This window comes from Chenopodium album, chromosome 20 (genome assembly GCF_948465745.1).
Source record: "Chenopodium album chromosome 20, dcCheAlbu1.1, whole genome shotgun sequence".
NCBI lineage: Eukaryota > Viridiplantae > Streptophyta > Magnoliopsida > Caryophyllales > Amaranthaceae > Chenopodium > Chenopodium album.
In genome coordinates this window covers 28,108,951-28,130,655 of record NC_137853.1, presented here as the reverse complement: position 1 = coordinate 28,130,655, position 21,705 = coordinate 28,108,951, and the positions used below count along the sequence as shown (strand labels likewise).

Sequence of the window (21,705 nt, the reverse complement as noted above, 5' to 3'; positions counted from 1 at the left end):
TCGTTTGGTTAACTTTTAAGGTTGACTTATTTTGAATGGTTTTAAAGATAGTCTTCCGCTGTGTGTATTTGATAAACGCCTTAGCCGCTTTCACGGTGGTAATAATATCTTAGATTTTCCTATTTTGAGATTTTAAAATAGCAAAACAGGTATTTTGAAGGAAAGGATTTTCTAGGGGTTACATTGGTGGCGTCGGGTGACTCGGTCTATGGTGGAGATTTTGGGTGATTGTTAGGATATCAGCTGGGGTTGGGGTTTCAACTAAGGTGGTGGCTGCATTCAAGGAAAGTGGTTGGGGTGGTGGTTCGGGGTTGGAGTGAAGGTGAGGTGGTGGTGGACTGGTGGCTTGTTTAATTTGGTGGGGTTATAGCTCAGTGGTGTTGTACGTGGTGCCATGGAAGGGAAGGCTGGGAGAAGATGAATTCAATAAAAAAAATTAAAAAAAATTGACCGATTTAACCGGTTACAGGTAAAAGGGATTGTTAAAAGAAGATTAGGGTGAAAGGTGGGATCATTGTTTCTAGAATATCAAAAGGTGAGATTGTTTATGGAAGATGGAGTAAAGGTGAGATTATTAGTTTCCATTTTTCCAAAATTAAAAACAAACTGTTGATAAAAAAGACTGGTTTTCTTAGGTAATGTCAGACCATCTCCAATGGTGAGACTTGAGGAGTTTTCTTATGAAAGAGAGAATATTTTTTGCAAAGGATACAAAAAGTTGGTATCTAAACTTAACAACTTTTAGATACTCAACTTTGAGTCTTATTTGACAAAATGTATGGGCTCTTTATCAATATTATAATATATTTGTAATTTATTATCTAATTTTTACTTTTTTTTATTTTTTGAAAAACTTATAATATAGATTTGGTGGGCCATAAATTGAAAGTGACCTTAGTATACTTTAGAGTGTCTCACCGTTGAGAAATTAGACTTCATATGAGTTGCTAAATTGAAAAGTGGTTTGGGTAATGGGTATCACCATTGGAGGTATAATAACTCATTTTATATTTCAATTCTCAAAGTTGAGTCTCACTAATGGAGATGGTCTCATAAAAAACAAAGCATTGTTCAAATTGACGTGTTGTTCAGCATAAGGAAAAAAAAAAGAAGGGGATCGCCTACTTGAACAATCATACTCTATTAGATTACTTTTCCAAAATAAAAAAGGGTTTTTCTAAGATATGCCCCTCGAATTGTTGAGTTTCTAAGCTGTACCCATGCTTTTTTCAAAGTTATAAGTTGCGCCTTCCACCTACCTCACGTTATTGTATCACCAATAACCTTTGACAGCCACAATAGTTAACAGACGTTACAGAGTGTTAAGTGGCGTTACTAAAATTGTTTAATTAAAAAAAACGTAAAAAAAAAAACAAAAAATAAAAACATTAAAAAAAAATAAAAAAAACCCAAAATTCCCCAGCCACCTTCCCCCCACCGCCAAACCCTAACCCCTCCCCTAAACGCGTCGGAAAATCGGCCAGTACTCCACCTTAACCACCTAAACCGGCTAGTCGGTACTCTACCTCCCCATCTGACCCACCCCGACCCCTTCCCTTTGCCCTAACCCCCGTCGCATGACTCGCATCTACCTTCTTTCTCAAAACCCCAACCACCCAACAACACTCCTCCTTCCTTCCCCCACCTGAAACAACCTTCAACTCCCTTTCCTACAGCTCGAAACGGCAAGAGAGGGTCGTTTCCAAGTGGGGAAAAGGGATTATTGGTTGTTTCATGGTGGTTTAATGGAGGACTGATGGGTGATCGATTTTTTGGGCTAGGTCGCGTCACGTGGCTGTGTTCGTGGTGGTGTAGACACCAAATTTTGATCCCTATTTTCCATACTTTCTGTTTTTACTTTCAATTAACTAATAAATTTTGCATAATTTCACAACAAATTTAATTTTGCTAACAACAACCGCAGTAATAGACATAAGTGACAAATTCAAGTAATGTTTATTTAAAATTTCGGAGTACACAAAATCCTTACGATTTTTACTCCTAATTTACGAACAAAACACGATATTAATTTGAAGCGCAACTCGGATCTTGTACACTCTGTGCCGGAACTTTAAATCGTCATTTATTCATGGTTATGAAAATCATCATCGCCATCAGTACCACCACTAACACCATGAACAAAGCTAAATATAAATTAAGCATTCGAAAATGCTCCTCGAACAGAGAAACGGCCTAAAGGGTTTGGTTGCCGGGAGCCATGGAAACCGAAGAGGAAAAGGCAAGGGGTGTGCGTTTTTTGGGTGGATAAGGGGTGAATGGTGATTTCGGATAAGGGAAATCTCCCTTTTATAGGGAGTAAATCTTATTTGTATTTTTATCATATCCCAATCGTGTAATCGTTCAGTCTAATAATAGTAGTATGTTTATCTTTTAAAAATGAAATAAAAATAATGTTGTTACCACTGACGTATGTAACAATTATTCCGTTTGACATATCATGTTCAGAAGTATTAAATATTGACCCTCTAATCAGTACAATTTTAAAACCGCGACCCTTTCGATATTATCACTTTCTAACCCGGATAAAAGTTTAGTACTAATGATTTTTTGTATCCTATTGTTATTATTATTATTTTAATATTTTCAATCACCTTTTAATACACTAGGGAGCTAGAGCGCGCTACGCGCGCTTATGGTTTGTAAATCACGTTCGTTTGTCGTGTTTAGAAATGGGGCAATGTTGGGGGTTTTACAAAATTGAAATGTATGTATGTTATGATTTTTAGATAAAATACAAAGTGTGTAGTTGTGAATTGTAATGTAAGGGAGTATTGAGGATTAGGGAAAAAAAATAATAAGTATACGTAATAATATACTTTAGATTTGATGCATTTTTCCCGCGTGTATCATCAACAAAGTGATGTATATACATTATATATATTTATACGAAGTGTTAGAATATTATTGATGTAAAAATTGCATGTATATGTTATTTTAAAATTATAGATAATCTATATTACATGTAGAAGTCAAGTAATCTATTAAAGATTCACTTAAATTTATAAGTTGGAGTTTGAATGCTAGGTATTGAATTAGGTTGGATGTTATTGTTGACTTTTGAATATAATTATTTATGGTAGATGTTAGAGTTTGGAGTTATGGGTCACTAATGTGTTGTTGTTTGGAGATTAGAATGCTAGGCATTTAATTATGGTGGATGGTTATTGTTGATTTTGGAATAATATTAGTTATGGTAGATGTTAGAGTTTGTGTATGTATTGAAAAAGGCTATTTAGTTTTGGAGTAAATGGTGACTAATGTGAATTATTAAACGATATTTATTGTAGTTTGACTTAAGTTTGAACATTGTACTCATAGTGTTTATTTGTGTATAAATACTGGCTAAATAAGTGTAGTAGTTTGCATGAAGAAGGGAATTATTTGGTATGTGATGGCTAGTAGAGGTGGTGTGCATGGGCGCAAGCCTTTTGTGCAAGGGTCTCGTGAAACAATAGCCGAGACACATGCGTGGTTGAATGATATGGCAACCGATTGGGAAGGGATGTTTTTTAAGTTTGTGTTTTCTAAAGCGTATCATGCGCAAGGAATTATTGTAGGTTTTTGTAAGATTATGTTTACATAGTGATTATTTTTCATGGTTTATTTTGTTTTTGTTGTGTTGTTAATCGTGTTTGATGATTTGATGCAGAATGTTCCGTTGGGGTTTGCTAAAGCACACTTTGGCTTGTTTCCAAAATCAACGGATGTTGTTGTGCAACTTTATGATACTCGCTTTGATGCTCAACTGAAAATCAATAGGCGTGATGAAAAGCTTATTCAATGTTTCATCAAAAATGGAGTTGATGCTGCGATTGACTATTATCAAATACAAATTGATGAAGGAGCGATTATTAGTTATTTTCATGGAAATCCTATAGTTTGATGTCACATTACAATTGAGTGCTGATTCTTAATGTAGTGTGTTTGTAGAATAATAACTTCTTATAGTGTGAATGAGAGTGTTATTGAAATAACAATTAGAATAAGTTTATTGTATCAATTCTAATATGTTATACAATAGAAATTATAAATCAATTTAGATATGTATTTCATGAGTTATTTGGATTATCTAATAACAAATTGTAATTAATTCTAATATAAAGGGATTTTGACATTGTGTGAAGAGAAAAAATATTATCCGGGATTATTTATATGTAGATTTTTATTTTTACAAAATTTTTTTTTTTTTTAAAAAATTTACTCTTATAATCGAGTGTTTTCGTAAATAGGTACGTTGTATGAAACAGTGCAATTTTTCTTCTTCTTTTGCATGGTATGATAGACAACTGAAAAGACATTTTACATTTTCCCATTTTGCGTTACTTGAAAACAGAGAAATTCATCATCATTTTCTCACATTTTCCAAAACTCATTTTGCATTCTTGAAAGTTGAATATCCTTCCTCTCAGCTTCTCCCGTTTCATCTTCTCTATCTGCACACCAAATTGAAAGATCTGAACAGTACCATGGCTGGATTTGATGATAGTGTACCGGAATTTCCTTGTCAAGTACAAGGACAGCGTTCGTGGTCAGTTTGGGGCCTGGGGAGAAATTCAAACACAGGAAAAAAAGAGGATGGATGAATTGCTTGATGAGATGAAGGATTGTGATGCGCAGATAGCAAAGTGTGATGAGGTGGCGCAGAGAAAAAGGATGGCCACAGAGACAAAGCCAGGAACGCAGGGCAAGAAACCTAAACCCGGAAGCAACTATGAAACTCCAATCAAAGTCGAAAGCGATTCTGATGATGACGAAACACCAATGAGAATGATAAGATATGTTGGTGTGCAGGGTGAGCCGTCTAAATTCAGAGGTCAGTGCAACGGTACTAAGTTGGTGTTTGGTGCTGGGGTTGAAGGAGGGGAGGCTGATATGGATATCAGCGAGGATGAAGGTATAGTGAAGCATGTTATTGACACAATGGTGGGTGCGTTTGCTGAAGCAGAGGATGAGGAACCTGTTGTTGGGGTTCAAGGTGTTGGTGCAGCGCAACATAGCCCACAGCAGCAGCAGTAAAAGGATGAGGAGGAGGAGGAGGATGCAGATGAGGAAGAGGAGGCCGAGGAGCAAGGTGATACTTCCGAGTCAGCTAATGGTCATCCTTACCATTATTACTCTCCAGATATGTCTGAGAGCGATGATGAAGCTCATGGATTTGATTCTGATTAAGATTCAAGGTTTTCTGTTTTTTTTTCAGTGAAGTTGTTTTATTTTAGGTCTTTGTTAGTTATTTTCAGACATTATCTATTTTAAATCTAAGTTATGTATTTATGTTAGATGTACTGGTACTAATTGTAGTGGTCTTTTGTTCACAAAACATGCTATGGTAATTTGGGTGTCATTATTGAATATTGATCTAAAGTGTTGATTGTTAAATGTGGTGTTAATCATGGTAAAATGTTACCATATTTTATTATAAATCTGTCTTCTTTCTCATGTATAAAGTATGTGTTGAATGTCAAAATGTATAAGGCTTTATTGTTAGAATCGTACTATAGTTGTTAGCTATAAAATGTGTAGAGAGGACTATTAGTTAATATTAGTATAATGATTATGCATAATCAAAAATGTGTAGAGAGGACTATTAGCATAATCATTATACTCAAGTGCAGTCTAATAGGTAGCCTTAACCTCAATCCCCATTAATTCTGATTCCTTATAATTGCTATGCTTGGAGCCTTCCTTAGTCTGCTTCAAATTGCATACATTCAAAGTGTATATTGAAAACATTTTTATAAACTACTCTTTTAATCCTGCAAAAACTTGCCTATTTCATTTGGCCATTTGGGCACATAGATAAGGAAATGTAGTTTGGTGGGCCATTGAGTGAATGAAGATAGAAAAACTAATTGAAGTATGAGTGAAATGCAATTTTTTGTTTCATTCTTTTTGAAGAGAGGGAGAATGGGGACATTGTAAAAGGAAAAAGAAAGAAAGAATTGCTCATAGTTGAAATTGATCGGACTTAAACTCTAGAAGGAATTGGACAATTCTTTGAAAGTTTGGGACATACTAAAATGGAAATTAGGTGGTTGGACAGGGGTTGGAGGTATAATACTATTGATTATGCTGGAATTACTTAAGACATTGATTGTTGATTGTGGTTGAATGACATATGTTAGTTTATTTTGAGCCAAATAGTTACAATGTAGTTATGCTAACTGTCTTAGATCCAACTCTGTTGTAAATAGACATTTTTACTTTGGTCTTGAACATTTACCTTAGCCCTGTAGCTGCAATCAGGGTGTTGCTAGTGTGCTTTGCTATTGATAAAATTCTTAGAAAAAGATTAAGTCATATATATTGACTGAATGTGATTTTATTTATTACAATGATACCTTTGGTTTCTAAGCTAAGTGTTCTGGGATTTGGATATAGTTGTTGAGCATTGCAATGTTGTATTCTCTATATCAAGTACAGGTTTGGGGTTGGTTTTGAATTGGGCTGAAAATAGCAAGCATTAACCCTTGTTTGATGGCCAAATGCATATTGCTTTGCTGTGTTTTGATGATAAAACTTAGGACAGATTTTTTGGGATTGGTTTTGATAGCATATTCTTAGGTAATTAAGGGAGACATATATTTAGTATAGTATGCCATGGTCTTCTATTATGCTTGATTTCACATGCCTATTTTGATTTATTCGAGGAGTTTTTGTATAATTACATACATTGCTGTTGTATGTATGAAAGCTAGCGAATACTCAAGAGAGCTATTGGGGCACAAGATGATGTGTTGGTGTTAGAAATAAGGCTTGTGGGGTTTAGGGTGTTGGGTCTGGTTGTATGACCAGGAAGGACAGAACTGAGCAGCATTTTTTGATATATTGGCCTTTATTTTGTTGGAGAAGAATAGGAGAAGAAATTAAATAGGCTGATTGTTGAGTTTAGTATAACTGCTGTCAATTTTTGGTCATTGTGTCTGAGTAAGTATAAACTTGCTGTTGTTTGCCACTTTGTGTGTGCTTCTTAAGTAGTTAGTAATATGTGTTATGTGTTTAAGTTCAGCACTGTCTGCAAATTTTAACCTTTACCCATTTTTTGTGCGAGGGAAGTTTGTCTGCAATAGAATGCGAAAAATGAACTTAACCTGTGATGCATTATGTAATATAAATTGCTAAGCTCTGGGTTTATCTTTCACATGAACTGTGGAGTTCAGTGATAGGGTTACTGAGTGTAACTTAATTACCAGATTTCTTGTCACTCAAAATCCTTAGAATTTAATTTAGTCTGATAAATTTGGCAATGAGCTTCTGCTGCAGAATTTTGTATGCATTTCAATTTTAAATGGCTTATTTGAAATGGATTGAAGGATAGGGTAAGCTGTTCAACTACTTTGTCAAATTATCAATAATTACCAACCTATTTATTAGCTGAATCACCAGCAAATTATTAGCTGTAGAACGGTAAGCATGGAAGCAATCCATTTTAATATAGGTGAATTATCAGAGTTGTAGGATGTTTGGCAGGGAAAATCAGTTGAGCATTGAAATCATACACAGACAAAGAGTTTTTGATCTTTCAATCTATGTATTTCTGGCAAAATGTATTGAGCTGTAATTCTGATAATGGTGTTGCTGGTGCGCTCATTAGTTAGACAAGCAAATTACTCATTCTTCGTAATTTTGGCGCTGCGAATCCGTGTAGAAACCGTACATATTAGGAAACCTATTTTGCCGTAGTTTTAATAATAATATCTAATAGCCAAGACTTGTTTAACTAATGTTGGTTTTTTTGTAAAATCTAAAAAATACTTGTCCCACAAAAATTCTACCGAAATTTGATGCTTTAGCGTGCTATACGGCAATGGAGGTAATAATAATATTTAGACGATGCATTTTGAGAGCTCTAGCACGTAAAAACAAAGGGAAAAATTGCTAGAAAGCCTTAAACATTAATTCGAAAGAACTAAAACAAAATGAGTGGTTTTGTGTGATATTTGAAGGCGAAAGGCAAGAAGATTTACTATTAGCAAGAAATTTTTTAAAAATGGTAGAAATAGCTGCTAATTGACACAAATCATGCATTGATTGTGAAACATTAGAGTATATAGTACAAAAAATTTCTGAATTGAAACTTTAGTTTAGTATGCAGCAGATAAATTGTTTTACGAAGTGAGCAGAACTGCATGCAAGACAAAATAGGAACATACAAACAAAAGCAAGATTTAAGTGCCAATCAAAAGCAAGTCTTTTTGGCAGTTGATTAGATAATAGCTAACTTGCTAGCATAAATTATCAAGGTCTCAAACAAGAACACAACTCAAAATGATAAGCAACGCTCATCGGGAACGATGTGTTCTGATGTGAGCCCGTGGATCAGTAGACTTAGTATTCACTGGCGGGAAACTGACTGCACTACCCACCTAAGTACCCCTACCCTGTTCAAGGACTGTGCTGGGTGAATTATGATGTGCATTGGTGTGTTCTTCAGTGCTGCAGCAAGGTGATCAAAGTCACTCCAATCATCCTGAGATAAATAGAATAGAAGAAAGTGTCATGGCTAGAATAGGTTTATATAAGCGATTTTATTTAATAAGACACTTGTTTGATTAATTAGGCACCTTAATTTTCCTCTCAAAGATTTCTAATGTAGGCAGCTGGAGGATTTTCTCACATACTGGACCAAAGGCAGTCAGGCGGAATGTTCCAGTATTGTCTGCTGCATCAAATGTGAAATTAACCCTACAATGGCCTGGAGTTAGTGTTTTAAAATTCAGCGTAGTAGTTGGCTGCATAAAATAAGCATGTTGAAAAGCAAAGTGCACCTTTCAGTGGAAGTGCATTTTTTGTTAGGGCAATGTGGACAAAAAAATGCTACATTTGCAGCAACTCCACAGCGTTTACCACAACCATCACAGCCAATGTAAGCAATGACATTGCTTAGCTGTGCATCAGGAATTGTGGCAGTGATTGTGTATACCTCTTCTTGGACAGTGTTGTCAACCTGGAATGTTTAGGGTGGGTTAGAAAATTAAGTGTTGGTGGCAATGGGATAGGGATTAGCTGCCAAAGAGGCTCACATTTTTTTTGATGATCAGATCAAGTGTTGTAGGAACTGGTTCAGTACAACAATCATGAATTCGAGTTGCCTGGCCATATAGTCATTAATGACATCTGGATGTGCATGAGCCCTATTGACAGCAAAAAGGGCAGGATGATGTGAATCTTACTGAGGAAGCTAAATATAATTCCATAATACAATGTGATCTTAGTGCTGACCAGGAACACTAAGGTTGTGTGCTTACCAGGCTCTTAAAGCTTCAACTTTCTCACCAACAGGGGCTGGGTTAATTTCTGTAGACATACTCGATTGCAGAGAAAAGCCTGTGAAGACTGCATTAGTAATTTGATATTGCAGAACATTTAAAATAATAGATGGTGTAAATGTGTATAACCTCTGTGAGTTGCAGGCTTAAGAGAAGTTAAGCTTACAACCAAGGGGCTGGATGACCAATCCTTAAGGAGTTCACAATAAGAAGTTGCAAGCTGACCCCATGCAGAGATGATCATGGGTCTAGTACCAGTGCTGCAAGGGCAACGAATTGTAAATTTGTATTTTGGTTAGTATATTGGTAGTGTAGCTGTTAATGTGCAGCAGAGGTGTTACCTTTCATCAACAATGCTTATATCGCGCACATCAGCAACTCTGCCTGACTTGTATGTCACTTGGCGCACATCTTCCATGTGGACCACTATGCCTAGCAAATCTAGCAAACGGAAGCAAATGAGTTCATTATGAGTAAGAGATGATGTGGTCTTAGGTAATAAACACAAAGAAGTTTTCATGCAATGAAGACAATACAAGCAGCTTACCAAACCGATCATCCTGACCACTGGTCTTAGGGACATCAGCAATAGGGATGTATTCTGGCAATACAGGTCCTTCAGTACGATCAAAAGGTTGGATTTTAGTCATGCCTCCAAAGGCTAGCTCACATTCGCCTGGGAAGGAACTGAACTTGGGGTTTACGACTCTGACCGGAGCATTAGCAATTTCATACTTTTTCTTGTGTTCAAAGACTCTCTTGAAGTGATTACATTCATCTCCAAACAAAGTGGCTTTCATGCTGTTTCCTGCATTGCAAAAAATTAAGCTGATGTGCAGCAGCATATGCTTATATATTTATAAAGAAGAAGGGTAAATGGTAACATATACCTCATCGTCTTCGAATACCAGCTTCTGGAATTTTTTTTTTTGTTAGGAGGAGATCGGATAGGGGACTTTTCTTTCACGATAACCCGCACTTTGTATGCCTTTGTTATAGGTGAAAGCTTGTCCAAAGGGGTGTATTCAGGTTTCATCTGTGGACATGAGTTTAAATGAAAACGTTGCATGGGTCTAAATTGTTTAATTTTGTATAGTCACACATTATTTGTTGTAGCTAACAATCTAATATGCTATAACTGGATTTTCAAATGTACAAATAATCTAGGATGATATCTGTTTTATTTTATTAATTAGCTCTGCCACTTGTATTGAATGGTAAGGCACATGAGGGAATCTAGTATGAATTATTATTTTGGCAGGAACAGCTTTACCTTGCAGACAATAGAGTGACCCTTAACCATATATTAAAGAAAGGTAAGTGTTCACAATGTTACAAGCCTTCCTTTTCATTTTTTCCCTCAAGTGTTGTAGCTTAGTGTTCTTAGAACAAAGTAGGCAGCAATGTCAAGCAAAGGAAAGAGTAAGATGGAAAGCAGCAAAGAAGGTGACCTCTCCAACCAGCAAAGGTCAAGCCCTCTGGAGGAAAGGGTTGCTGTTTTGGAGCAGAAGGTGGAGAATCTGGAAGCAGTTATGCAAGCACTTTGCTTTGAGCCAGAAGATAAGCACCCAAGCCCAAAGAAAGAAACTCCAACAGAGGGAACCAGCAAGCCTAAGTTTATTCTTGGCTTGGATGACATCCACCACCATTCAAGCCCGGAATATTCACCTGAGAGTGATGCTTCTTATGGTGGTCGTTTCTAAGGAAGTTATTAATTTATATCCACACTTGTTGTATGTTTTTAGGCTATAAAACTAAAAATGCCTTATTATTGTTGTTTTCATGTAATACCAGCTTCAAGTTGGATTTTCAAAGTGGGAGTAGGTATTTGTTGCTTTTTATCAGCTGTACTTTGTCTTTAGATTTCCCAAGTAGTAGTTATTATTGCTATAAGTTGTATTTTATAAGTACTAATGGCTATCTATTGGTGTTGTGTGGATTATGTATTATGTCTGTTTTTACCAAAAAAAATAAGTCCTTTTTTTTTCCAATTGCACATGCAAGACTTATTATCTTTACTAATGCAGAACTAAGCAATCCTCTATGAGATTGAAATTTTAGGCATGGTTTCCATGCAAACTTGAAGAAAAAGAAAAGTCTACCATTTTTAGAATGTGTATTGTGGTCCAGATAAATGAAGTCTGAATATGGCTAGCTAATACTGAGCTCTAATTAAGCAACTTCTGTAAATTTTTTGAATTGTCAGCATAATATTAACTAAGGCCTGTATAAAAAGAAGTGGTAACTTTAGTAAGGTAAGGCTTTACAGGTAAATGTACCAAAAAGAGCATCTTTTATAAGCTTAGCATCTACATAATGAGTGTCAAAATGCTAGTCAGAGCTAGGATAAAGGGCACTAATTATAAGTCCAGGAGAATGGCCTGTGAAAGTTGTTTAAAGTGTACATGCAAATTTGAAAGCTAGGTAATGCACCCTGTATAAATTAAGCAAATGATAAATTTCAAAATAATATTAGGCTATAAAACAAAGCATGATCATCTGTCATAGAATTATACAAATGAAGTTTTAAGCACATGGTTTGTTAAGTGGCTTAGCAAGTAAGATGGAGTGAGTTATTGTGTCCTATTCTTGTAAATTGAATCAAGACAACAGCAAGGCATTGCTAATTTGGAATCAAAAACAAAATTACAAATGGAAAACTGAGTTTAAATTGAAGAGGAAAAGCATTTATGAACGTACCTTGCTAGAGTGGGTTTGCAAGCAGTTATTGCTAGATCACAGCAGCAGAAAACTAAAGTGACAGAGAGAAAAGCTAGAAGTAAATGTTCTCTGTGAAATATTATGATTTTAAATAGATCAGAGGCTTCTAGATTTAACATGAAATATTCAAGGTTTCTTGCTTTGGTGTGGTACTTTTTATTATCCAGCAGATTTAGAAGTGCATTAAGCAAGACAATGGTTAGAAACCGGATGTGCAGTAAGTCTTTTTTTTCTGTAAAATAAAGTAGAGCATAGTATGGACCAGCAGTCAATAAGATGTGTGTGGGAAAAGTAAATGTTGTAACTTGTACTGTGGGTAATAGAATGAATCATGTTTTGCTGCAATACAGCTGCAAAAGCAAAGATGTAATACAAAAGCAAAAATAAGATTTTGTCTTTATAGCAAATCTTTATAGCATAATAAGGTTGGAAAACCTAGGATATTTCCATTTTTGTGTTACCAATTTCAATATACTTAAGCTTGTATTTTAAATTTTAAAATAGAAAAGTGGGGAAAAACCAATCACATGCAATAGGTGCAAAAGTAATTTTATATATCATATAACATAATACATGGCTGTAAACAAACAAATCTGTAGCACCATTTCATGGGGGTTTTACACAAATGAGCTTACAAGAATTTAGGAAGCTTAACCTTAGGCTCAATTACATTATAGATATATAGTAGAAGCAAAAGCACCTGCATTTGTAACATGGTGAATATTATATTAGTTACAGCATGTAAAATAACTGATTTAAAATTAAGCTAGCAGATTAAATAATTAGGGAGATATACCTTTACATTCCTGTATCATGTTATGCCAGATAATCGCAAGACATCATATGCTACAACGTTTTTCAAGACCGGTGAAGTGTGTTGTTCATTTGGGTATGGTGTGATCACAGTCACTTTAGCTGACTTCTTTGCCCTTGACAAGGCAACATATAGCTATCCATGGGAAAAGCATGGATGTGGGAGGTAAACTATCACTTGGCTTAGTGTCTGGCCTTGAGATTTGTTTACAGTCATTGCAAAGCTGAGTTTCAGAGGGAATTGAATTCGCTCAAACTGAATAGGATATTTCGTTGATGATGGAGGTCGGAGATTAACACGATGAATGAATACAAGCTCTCCTCGACGATGACCAGTGGCTATAGAACCAACAATTACATTCCTTTTGAAAGACTTGCATATAAGACGCGTTCCATTGCAAAGCCCATCTGCTGGATCAATGTTTCTGAGCAATATCACAGGACTGTTTATTTTAAGAACAAGTTCATGCGGAGTCATACCACCAGGGGCTAGCTGGTTTAGGAACTCTTTAGGGTAAATGGCGCAATTGTCATCTAGCATGCTGTCAAAGCTCTTGTAAATTACAGAGTTTCCTGGAAATTTGTCTATGAGAACTGTGTTAATAGCATCAACTGCATCATTTAATGGTGTAAGAATTGCTCTCTCTATGAAGATATCTGGTGAAAATGCTGCATGTTCTAATTCTGGAAATGCAGTAGTAGCTAGGTGATTGATAGGATCATCATTCTCATGATAATAACTCACAATGTGAGCAGGAACCTGAACATAAGCATTTCCATTAGATTGCAGCTGGCCATTGCCCAAACTCAGCAGAAATGAAGCATATGGGGGATCTTCTCTTGCTCTGATGTTTTCAGTTAGGTGTAGCTTCTCTAGCCAAGGCCAAATATGTGAGTTTACCAGGCTTGCTGCAACAGCTTCTCTTTGAGTTTTGCGAGGAACAACTGGCAAAACCTGCCTAAAATCTCCCCCAAAAACTATAACCTTTCCACCAAATCGTTGTTCTGTGTCACAAAGGTCACGAAGCAAAAGCTCAACTGATTCAATGTTTTCTTTTATAGCCATTGAAGCTTCATCCCAAATAATAAGAGCTGTTTCTCTGATTAAAGCAGCTAGGCTACCTTGTTTGGGAACATCACAGGCAAGAGATGTCTCTGAATCCAGGGGAATCTTAAATCTTGAATGTGATGTTCTTCCAGAAGGGATGTTTGCTGCAGCAATCCCTGATGTAGCTGTTGGCAGAACAATCTTTCCTGACATGCGGACCTCTGCATATAATGCATAGTATAAGAATGTCTTGCCAGTTCCTCCAGGACCATCAACAAAGAAACAACCAGGCTTTCCTGATTGGACTTGAGAAATAATCCTGTCAAATGCAATTTGCTGAGCTGAGTTCAGTTTGCCTCTACAATCAATACATTCCTGAGGAATAGGTGCATCTAAGGCATCAATGATGTCTTTTGTTCTGTTCAGGTCTGCTGGCAGCTCTTCATGTAAGTGATTAAGCTGGAAATGAGCTAATGATTTTCCCATAGACTCTAAATGTCGTTCAATTGACTGTATAGTCAGCAACCTAACACGGAATTCGTTCCCAGGATCAGCATGCCTGTAATCATCAGATAGGTCATTGTAGAATCGCTGCCACAGTCTGTTTGGGTCAGTGGGGTTGCAGAACACACAAACAGCTGCAAATTAGCGCCGTAAGGCTCCTGGCAAGTGTATTTCTGCTGCTTCAGCCAAGCATGCATGAACAACATTGTCTTCTTCACATAAGCCTCGTTTAATAGCTGCCTCGTGAAAAGTGGCGCAAAGTTCCATTAACAGTACGAAGGCCAGTGAATGACTTAGGGCTGCGTACATTAATCAGCAACAACCTTAAGAAAAATCGCTCTCCTTCTGCTGGTGTCACACTTGCCAGCCGACCAACCACAAGTTTCTTGTTTCGCCGTTGAAGCCATCTTTTCTTACCGGTATCCCATCTGTTGTGCTCTATAAATTCGCTGTAAAGGTATCATGTACCTTGAGGAGAAGCTGCATTTTCTTTAAAAAATTCTGTCAAATGAGTCTTTGATCTGCGTTCATTTAGCATAGCAGAATCTAATTGTTCATGAGCACGTAACTGAACAGTTTGCATGTTTTCCAGATGTACTGCCAATTGTTGCACAGGTGGGTACATCTCAAAGAGATCAAAAGAAAAAATTCACCAAGCTGCCTCACATGGTGACACCCATCGGCCAGACTGAAACCTCTCTATTTCATCTTCAGAATTTTTTTCTGTACCAACTACATTGAAAGAAACCCTATCATGACCCTTATAAACATACTTGTACAGATACTTCACAGCTTTAATGGATGAGCACACTTCTACATTCAAATGGCAATCAAATAACATTGAAAGGTATGGATTGTATGGAATGACCCAGCGGTTATCAAGGCTTGCACCCCTTATTCGGACACTTTCTCCCATATCTCTTCTTTTGTACATGGGATATCCATCATCGTGATTCGTTGTTTCATGTAAAAAATGCTTCGGATAACCATATTTACAAGACAGGGGAGAATTGAGCTTTGTAGTCATGCATGCACATTCAGGGTTAATTTCTCCACATGGCCCATGCATCATATGCCGTACCACAATCTTCCGAAGTTCTGGGGAGCTGTGAGGTGGCAGCTCTGCAGAGACAAAGCGATCAAAATCCGTAGGATTTTGGATCTTGCAGCCTGGTTTTAAGATAATGAGAAAGTGTGCATGAGGCAGTCCCCTTTTTTGGAATTCAACCACATATATCATAGCCGCAACTTTTCCAAAAATATGCTTCTTCATTATTTGTTTTTTCAAGCAGATCAACTTTGCCCGGAAAACACGAGCAACAAGATCTGGCCGGTTCTGAGCTGCTTCCCCAGGAGCCAGTTCTGCCTTAATCTCCGGCCAATTAGCGTTGCAAGTCATTATGACAAATAGATCTGGCTTACCGAATCGCTGAACCAAAGCCATTGCATTTAAGTAGCGGCACTTCATGTCTCGTGGACCACCAATAAAAGTTGGAGGTAATATAACTCGCCGGCCAACATTCATGGGATTTGTTTCGCCACTCTCAATTGAGTCTAAGATCCCCTGGTACAAATCAGCTCTGATTGCATGTTAATTATGTCAGAAAAAATCTAGGCGAGTATTTTCAATCTTCACATACATATCAACTATATATTGCTGAAGACACTGGCCTGCTCTAAGAAGCATGTTGTTTGTCAGAGATTGCAACTTGTAAGCATAATATTCACGAGGTGAAACATGCCTAGCTGAAGTGCCACTTGCATCTGCCAGACCTGAAATCAGGATGTTTGCAATGGTTGTCAGATAAGGCACACAATGATAGGCTAAGAGGTATGATGAAAACAAGCAAGTTTATCACTTATTTTAAAAGCTTACGTGTTGCTTCCTGTTCAAGCACATCTTCCTCTGTGTGTATTGCAGCCTGTTCGAGCACATGTTCCTCTGTATGTATTGCGGAAGCCATAGCAGAGTTTGCTTGCTCCTGAGATGCGCCTCTACCTTTAGCTATACCTTGACTCCAACCACAATCACCATAAGGAAATAACAGTGGGTACTACAGAGGATCATAACATCCGTAATGATGGTATATACGATGAGGATCGTTTGATTTTCCTCTGACAACAATGTATGGGCTGCTGGACTCACTTGACGATGTATCGTCAGGCCAGATCACAGCCACCTCATCTGTTGTAGGAGCATTATAGGTGCGTTGGTCTACAACAGTGTTTTTGTTGATCAAAATTTGTGTGTCTTCTTCTATGTCAATTTCTCTCAAAGATCTGAAAAAACGAGCGTATGGATTATGCTCAGTTACCTCCATAAGTATATTTATAATATGCTGTCTAATTTGTTTAAAACAGTCTTTCCTAGCAGTTGCTTCAAATTGGCCATCATAAAAATAGAGTTGTAAATATCTAGGGCCTTTATCGCCAGGGATTAAAATCAGGCAAGTTATGGTAAATCTGGCCATGCAATTTAAAGACATAAATTCCTTTGTTTGTATCTGCATCATACTTGCCACCCAATGAGCTAAATGCAAATAAGTTATTATATAAGCGGATATATTGTCTAAAGTGTTGTGCATCATCTTCATCAAATGTTAAGAGTCTATATAATGCAGGAGGATACTCATTAGCTGCTAATTCAATTGATCCATTTCCACAACAGAAATGCAGTGACTCATGCTGAAATTTTTTTGCATTACAGTGCCCACAATACCTAGGTGCTTTAAGCTTCAGAGGAGCAGTTGGTAATTTGAGACCAACCATAGAAGCTGGGGGTTCTGCTATGCATGGAGCAATTGCCACATCAATGTATTGGTTTGTAACAGTACAAAAAAAAATTAAGAAGATATGGACAGGAAAACCTACTTGTCTTCTTAACAGTGGGCTTCTTCACCACTTTCTTTTGAGAAAGATCAGCAGCAGTTTCTGTGAAATTTAAATGTCAGAAGCAAGGTCTAAGCAATTAGGCATCTAAAAACTAACTGAAAAGGTGATGTGTACATTTTTGTTGTTAAGATAGCATTAATAGTGGTCACTGCATATATAAAGTGTTTGTATGTCAACCTTTTGTCTCATGGACAACAATCATTAAATAGCTGTTGTGTCAAAGCTTAGCTTGCTGTTAAAAAGCTATACTGCAGAAGTCTATTTTCAGTATTAACACCTAATATGAATTTCATTATAAAAGGGAAGATGTCACTTTAAATTGTATTTTGTTTCCACAGGCTAACTTACTGACCTTTGGCTGAGCTAGTTGTGGTGTAGATTTAAAATCACCCTTTTTTAAAAAAAAAAAATTAAAATGAATATGGAAGGAGATGGGGATAAATTTCCAATAATGCAGAATCATGATATTGAAGCTAGGCTTCGAGTGCTAGAGTTAAGGGAAGCTAATATATAGGGCAAATTATCTAATGCCATGTCTGTTCATTCTGATGCAGAAAAGAGGATAACAAAGCTAAAGAGGAAATTAAATGAGATATCAGCTGAGGTTATAAAGATCAGGAAGCTTGGTAAAGGGAAAAAAGCTAGAAAGAATGCTGCAAGCGAAGCTGGTGAATTTGCACCTGCTGTGCAGATAAGAAATAGCGAAATGCTGAACAGAAGCTGCAATGAAGATGCTACCATTGCTGTTAATGATGAGGATGCTGGAATAGCTCAGGAAAATGTGAACAAAGACATTGCCGAAGCCAATGAAGCGAACAGTGATATAGTACACAAAAAAAGAATTTTATGGGATCTTCATGTAAATGCCTTAACAATGAAGAATGGTTATTATGATCTTAATGTTGGCAGGGAATTGTGCACTCTTAATTTTAGCTTGTTTTTGTTATGTTGTAAGCCATTTTAGATTTTGCTACTTTATAATGTATGAATAGCCTCTACTCTAGATCTTGATGATGCTGGGTTATAGAGTTGCCAGGAGAAAATTGTTCGATTTGTTGTAACAGCACAAATGCAAATCTGAAGAGGTTATTATTAAGTCCATATGATATGCTATTCTGAACTATACCATGCACACTTACTGGTTGTCTTAGTTTGTGATCTCTTCAACTGTGGGTTCCTTGTTTTGCCTTGTTCACTAGTTTCACCTATTTCCCTATATTCACAGCAACCAATCAATGCTAAAGAAGTGTTGTTGTTAACAATTAAATAGAAAAAAAATATGTGTCTTAGTGACAAATAGAAGCAGTGAGACCTTATAGGAACAGGTGGTTCAGACATAGAAGCAATTGCTCGCTTGCGTTTGCTAGTTCTCGGATTATTAGTAGTATTCTGATACAGCATGCACCGGTCTAAAAGTGGCCTCCCAGTAACCTCACTGGCAGGTTGTGCACTATTCAATTCAGGTGCATTAACAGGCAAGACATGAGGGCCTGTAATCAAAAGACCATGTTATCTAAGTACAGCAATAAAGCAATGCATAATTCAAGACTGTGGTTTATAGTTAGGAGTGTTCATTTAGCATGTCCTATGAGTATCAATCTAAGATCTTTACAGTTCAGAGCCATAGCACGTATCCAAGAAATATATAATTGTGCTTACTTTTACCTCTGTTCAGCAACCCGGCAGACAATTGATCACCTCTGGCTAAGCATGCCTCATTAGGTTCTCTGTATGATACAAGAGAATAGGGAATTTAAATGAATGGGGAAAAAATTTTGAACGAACACTGTGAGTAAATTAGCAGGGTAGATTTGCAACCAGAACAACAAATGACCTTATTGAAATAGGTGTCCCAGACAGAGCTTGTAAGCCCTGTAAACGTTTGCTAGTCCTAGTTTTTGCAGGACCCTTCTTACCAACTAAGCAGCGATCTGTAATACAATTTAAGATATTCAGAGTCACTCCCCAAAAAATCTCTTTCTAGGTGTATTGTCTTATTGATGAGCTGGTGTAGGCATATAAATAACTATCAGATTTAGCAAGAGATAGCAATAGTACTCATGGTAGCAGTAAAAGGTTGGTGCACCACAAACAGTTGAAAGCAGGAGTTTAGCTGCGAAGCAAACAAACTGTGCTGGAAGGAAAGCACCTAATTAAACCTGGGATTGGGAAGAAATGCAAATTGGTCACATTAGCCATCTATTTTGGCCAAAACCAGTGTCTGCGTATTATGGTTTAGCAACAAACCAAAAACATAAACAGCAAAGTACTAAATACAAATACTCTGGTAACCTTTTAAAATAAGCACTCAAATATTGTAAAGCATGGCAAAACAAATTTATATCATTGATTAACCACAAAAGTCTGCAATACATTATACGAAGCAAAAGCAGTACAACAGTTTTGCCAATTACAGGTACACATAGAGCAATTTAAACTATAAACCTAATGGTAAAATGATAGAATACCAGTCTTTGCCAACTACATGTACACAGAAGTACAGTAAAACAGAATCAGACCATAACTATAAACCTTAACAAACAAAGCGTACTTAAAAACTGAGAATGCAAAGCTATGCTCTATGTGAAATGCAGCAGCACACTATTCAAACTTTCTACGCTTGAAGAAGCTGTCTAACTCAGCTGGTGTAGGTGAGAGATGGCTAGTATAGCGAGCGCTGAAGGATGGCCTTGATCTTGGCTTGTGAGGTGGCGGTGGAGGAAGAGTAAGTGCTGGAATCCTATGGACAGCAGACTTAGGTGTAACACAACTTTCCTCGACTAAAAAAGGAGCTAACTGAAGAGCACCTTGAATTCCCAACACACGTTCTTTGGCTGCTAAATAGCTCTCTCTAGCCAGGGAGCATTTTATGCCAGCATAAATCCCATTTCCATAATTCAGATCAACCATGTCAAGATTCTATGCAGTACGTATGAAATCAACAGCCTTCCTAGCTGCATCTTGCTTAGTTGCTTTCAAGTTAGCACGCACAGCACTAAAGAAACACTCCACTCCAGTAGCAACAGAAGATCCAAAACTGTCACCCATGATACAAATTTTCCAGGGCCAACATTAAAAGTGTCAACTTCAGAAATACGTGCTTTGGTTTCGAAAGACAGGGTGTGCAAAACATCCATGTAATAAATGCAAACATATTTCTTTCGACGCTTATGATCAGGTACAGCCGGCCACTTCACTAGAACCTGCCCTGTCCCTCTTTCAATTGCTTCTAGTTCAATACGCTTCATCTGATACAAAAACTCAGCGCGTTCGAGTCTTCTGATTTTCCTAGAAGTGAAGTCCTCAACCTGAATACTGAATTCCATCCGAAGAGCACGGACAACATTTTCAGCAGCCTTTTCCCGGGATTCCCTTACTGTTGTAGCAGGACCGCCTTCATACACAGAAGGACCTAAACTTGGATCAGTTTCCATGACAATCTTCACAGCATTCTTCCCCACATCCACCAAATAGTAAGCTGGCATAGGAAGTTTCAGGTACGCAACAACCTGATGGAGGAGGTGGGTAAAAGAAATAGAAACTTTCCGAGTTTCATGCCCACCCACCTGTGTGCACACCCATGACATGAGAAAAGTACGTATGCAACTGATTCTAGCGTAGACATCTAATAACCTAAGCTACATTTTTTAAAAGGCAAACACATTCCACAAGAACACTGTAATGCTATACCCTAGCCATAATAAACTAAGCACATACGCAATTTATAAAAGCATCTAAGAACACGGTATCATGCTAAACTAGCCAAAGGAACTGCATTTTTTTAAAAAAAAACAGCTACCTCATATATATTCAGCTAATTATAAGCAGCTAAGACATGCAACATGATCCAGCAAATAAGGAAAAACAATAAAGGTAGCATAACACAGAATCAAGCTACCTATCTTAGCATCACTTTGCTAACACAATGCATCCCCTCAACAAACCCATGATAGCCAATCTTGAACCCACACAATGCATCAATAGGGACAATAAAACCACATTCATACAAGGCATACTGCTAGCTTATTTAACAAGTGAAAAAATGTGAAATGAACATAGCAAATTTAGCATCAGCTTAAAACAACAACTAAACAAACACATGAGCCAAATCAGGTATACATAGAAAGGTTTCAGAAATACTCACAACAGGAACTTCATCTGCAGCCATTGCAAGGTCATAACTCTACACAAGATGAAGCCACAACCAAAACAGGAAATTTAGCATTTCATCAAAATAATCTATAAAGACTGTTAAATAATGCACAATTTGCAAGCACTCTAACTCATGATTCTCCCAAACTCTTTTACTGCTTCTTTAATTTTCTCAACTAATTTGACCGATTAAACAAATTTGCAAGCAGATCTATATCCATGCATGAACATAGATCTATTTTCCAAAAAAAAACTTTTTCTCAAAATAAAATAATAACCAATTAAGTT

General features: G+C 37.0%; 3 protein-coding genes across 3 annotated transcripts; all 3 read right to left on the bottom strand.

Annotated features, from left to right (window-relative positions):
* Positions 1-8,353: 8,353 nt before the first annotated feature.
* Positions 8,354-10,087, bottom strand: LOC145596966 (replication protein A 70 kDa DNA-binding subunit D-like). The gene is made up of 8 exons (XM_081653154.1): positions 9,835-10,087; positions 9,629-9,728; positions 9,417-9,547; positions 9,267-9,354; positions 9,089-9,152; positions 8,840-8,965; positions 8,583-8,750; positions 8,354-8,488 (listed from the first exon to the last, which is right to left on the bottom strand). Exons 1-8 carry the CDS (start codon positions 10,085-10,087, stop codon positions 8,354-8,356), a joined length of 1,065 nt encoding a protein of 354 aa, XP_081509280.1.
* Positions 10,088-12,276: 2,189 nt separating this feature from the next.
* On the bottom strand, positions 12,277-14,998 carry LOC145596965 (uncharacterized). Its single transcript, XM_081653152.1, has 6 exons — positions 14,842-14,998; positions 14,522-14,672; positions 13,033-14,428; positions 12,847-12,957; positions 12,644-12,708; positions 12,277-12,358 (listed from the first exon to the last, which is right to left on the bottom strand). The coding sequence occupies exons 1-6, from the start codon at positions 14,996-14,998 to the stop codon at positions 12,277-12,279; spliced, it is 1,962 nt and encodes a 653-aa protein (XP_081509278.1).
* A 24-nt stretch (positions 14,999-15,022) lies between these two features.
* Positions 15,023-16,694, bottom strand: LOC145596964 (uncharacterized). The gene is made up of 4 exons (XM_081653151.1): positions 16,520-16,694; positions 16,250-16,384; positions 16,014-16,146; positions 15,023-15,953 (listed from the first exon to the last, which is right to left on the bottom strand). Exons 1-4 carry the CDS (start codon positions 16,692-16,694, stop codon positions 15,023-15,025), a joined length of 1,374 nt encoding a protein of 457 aa, XP_081509277.1.
* Positions 16,695-21,705: the final 5,011 nt, after the last annotated feature.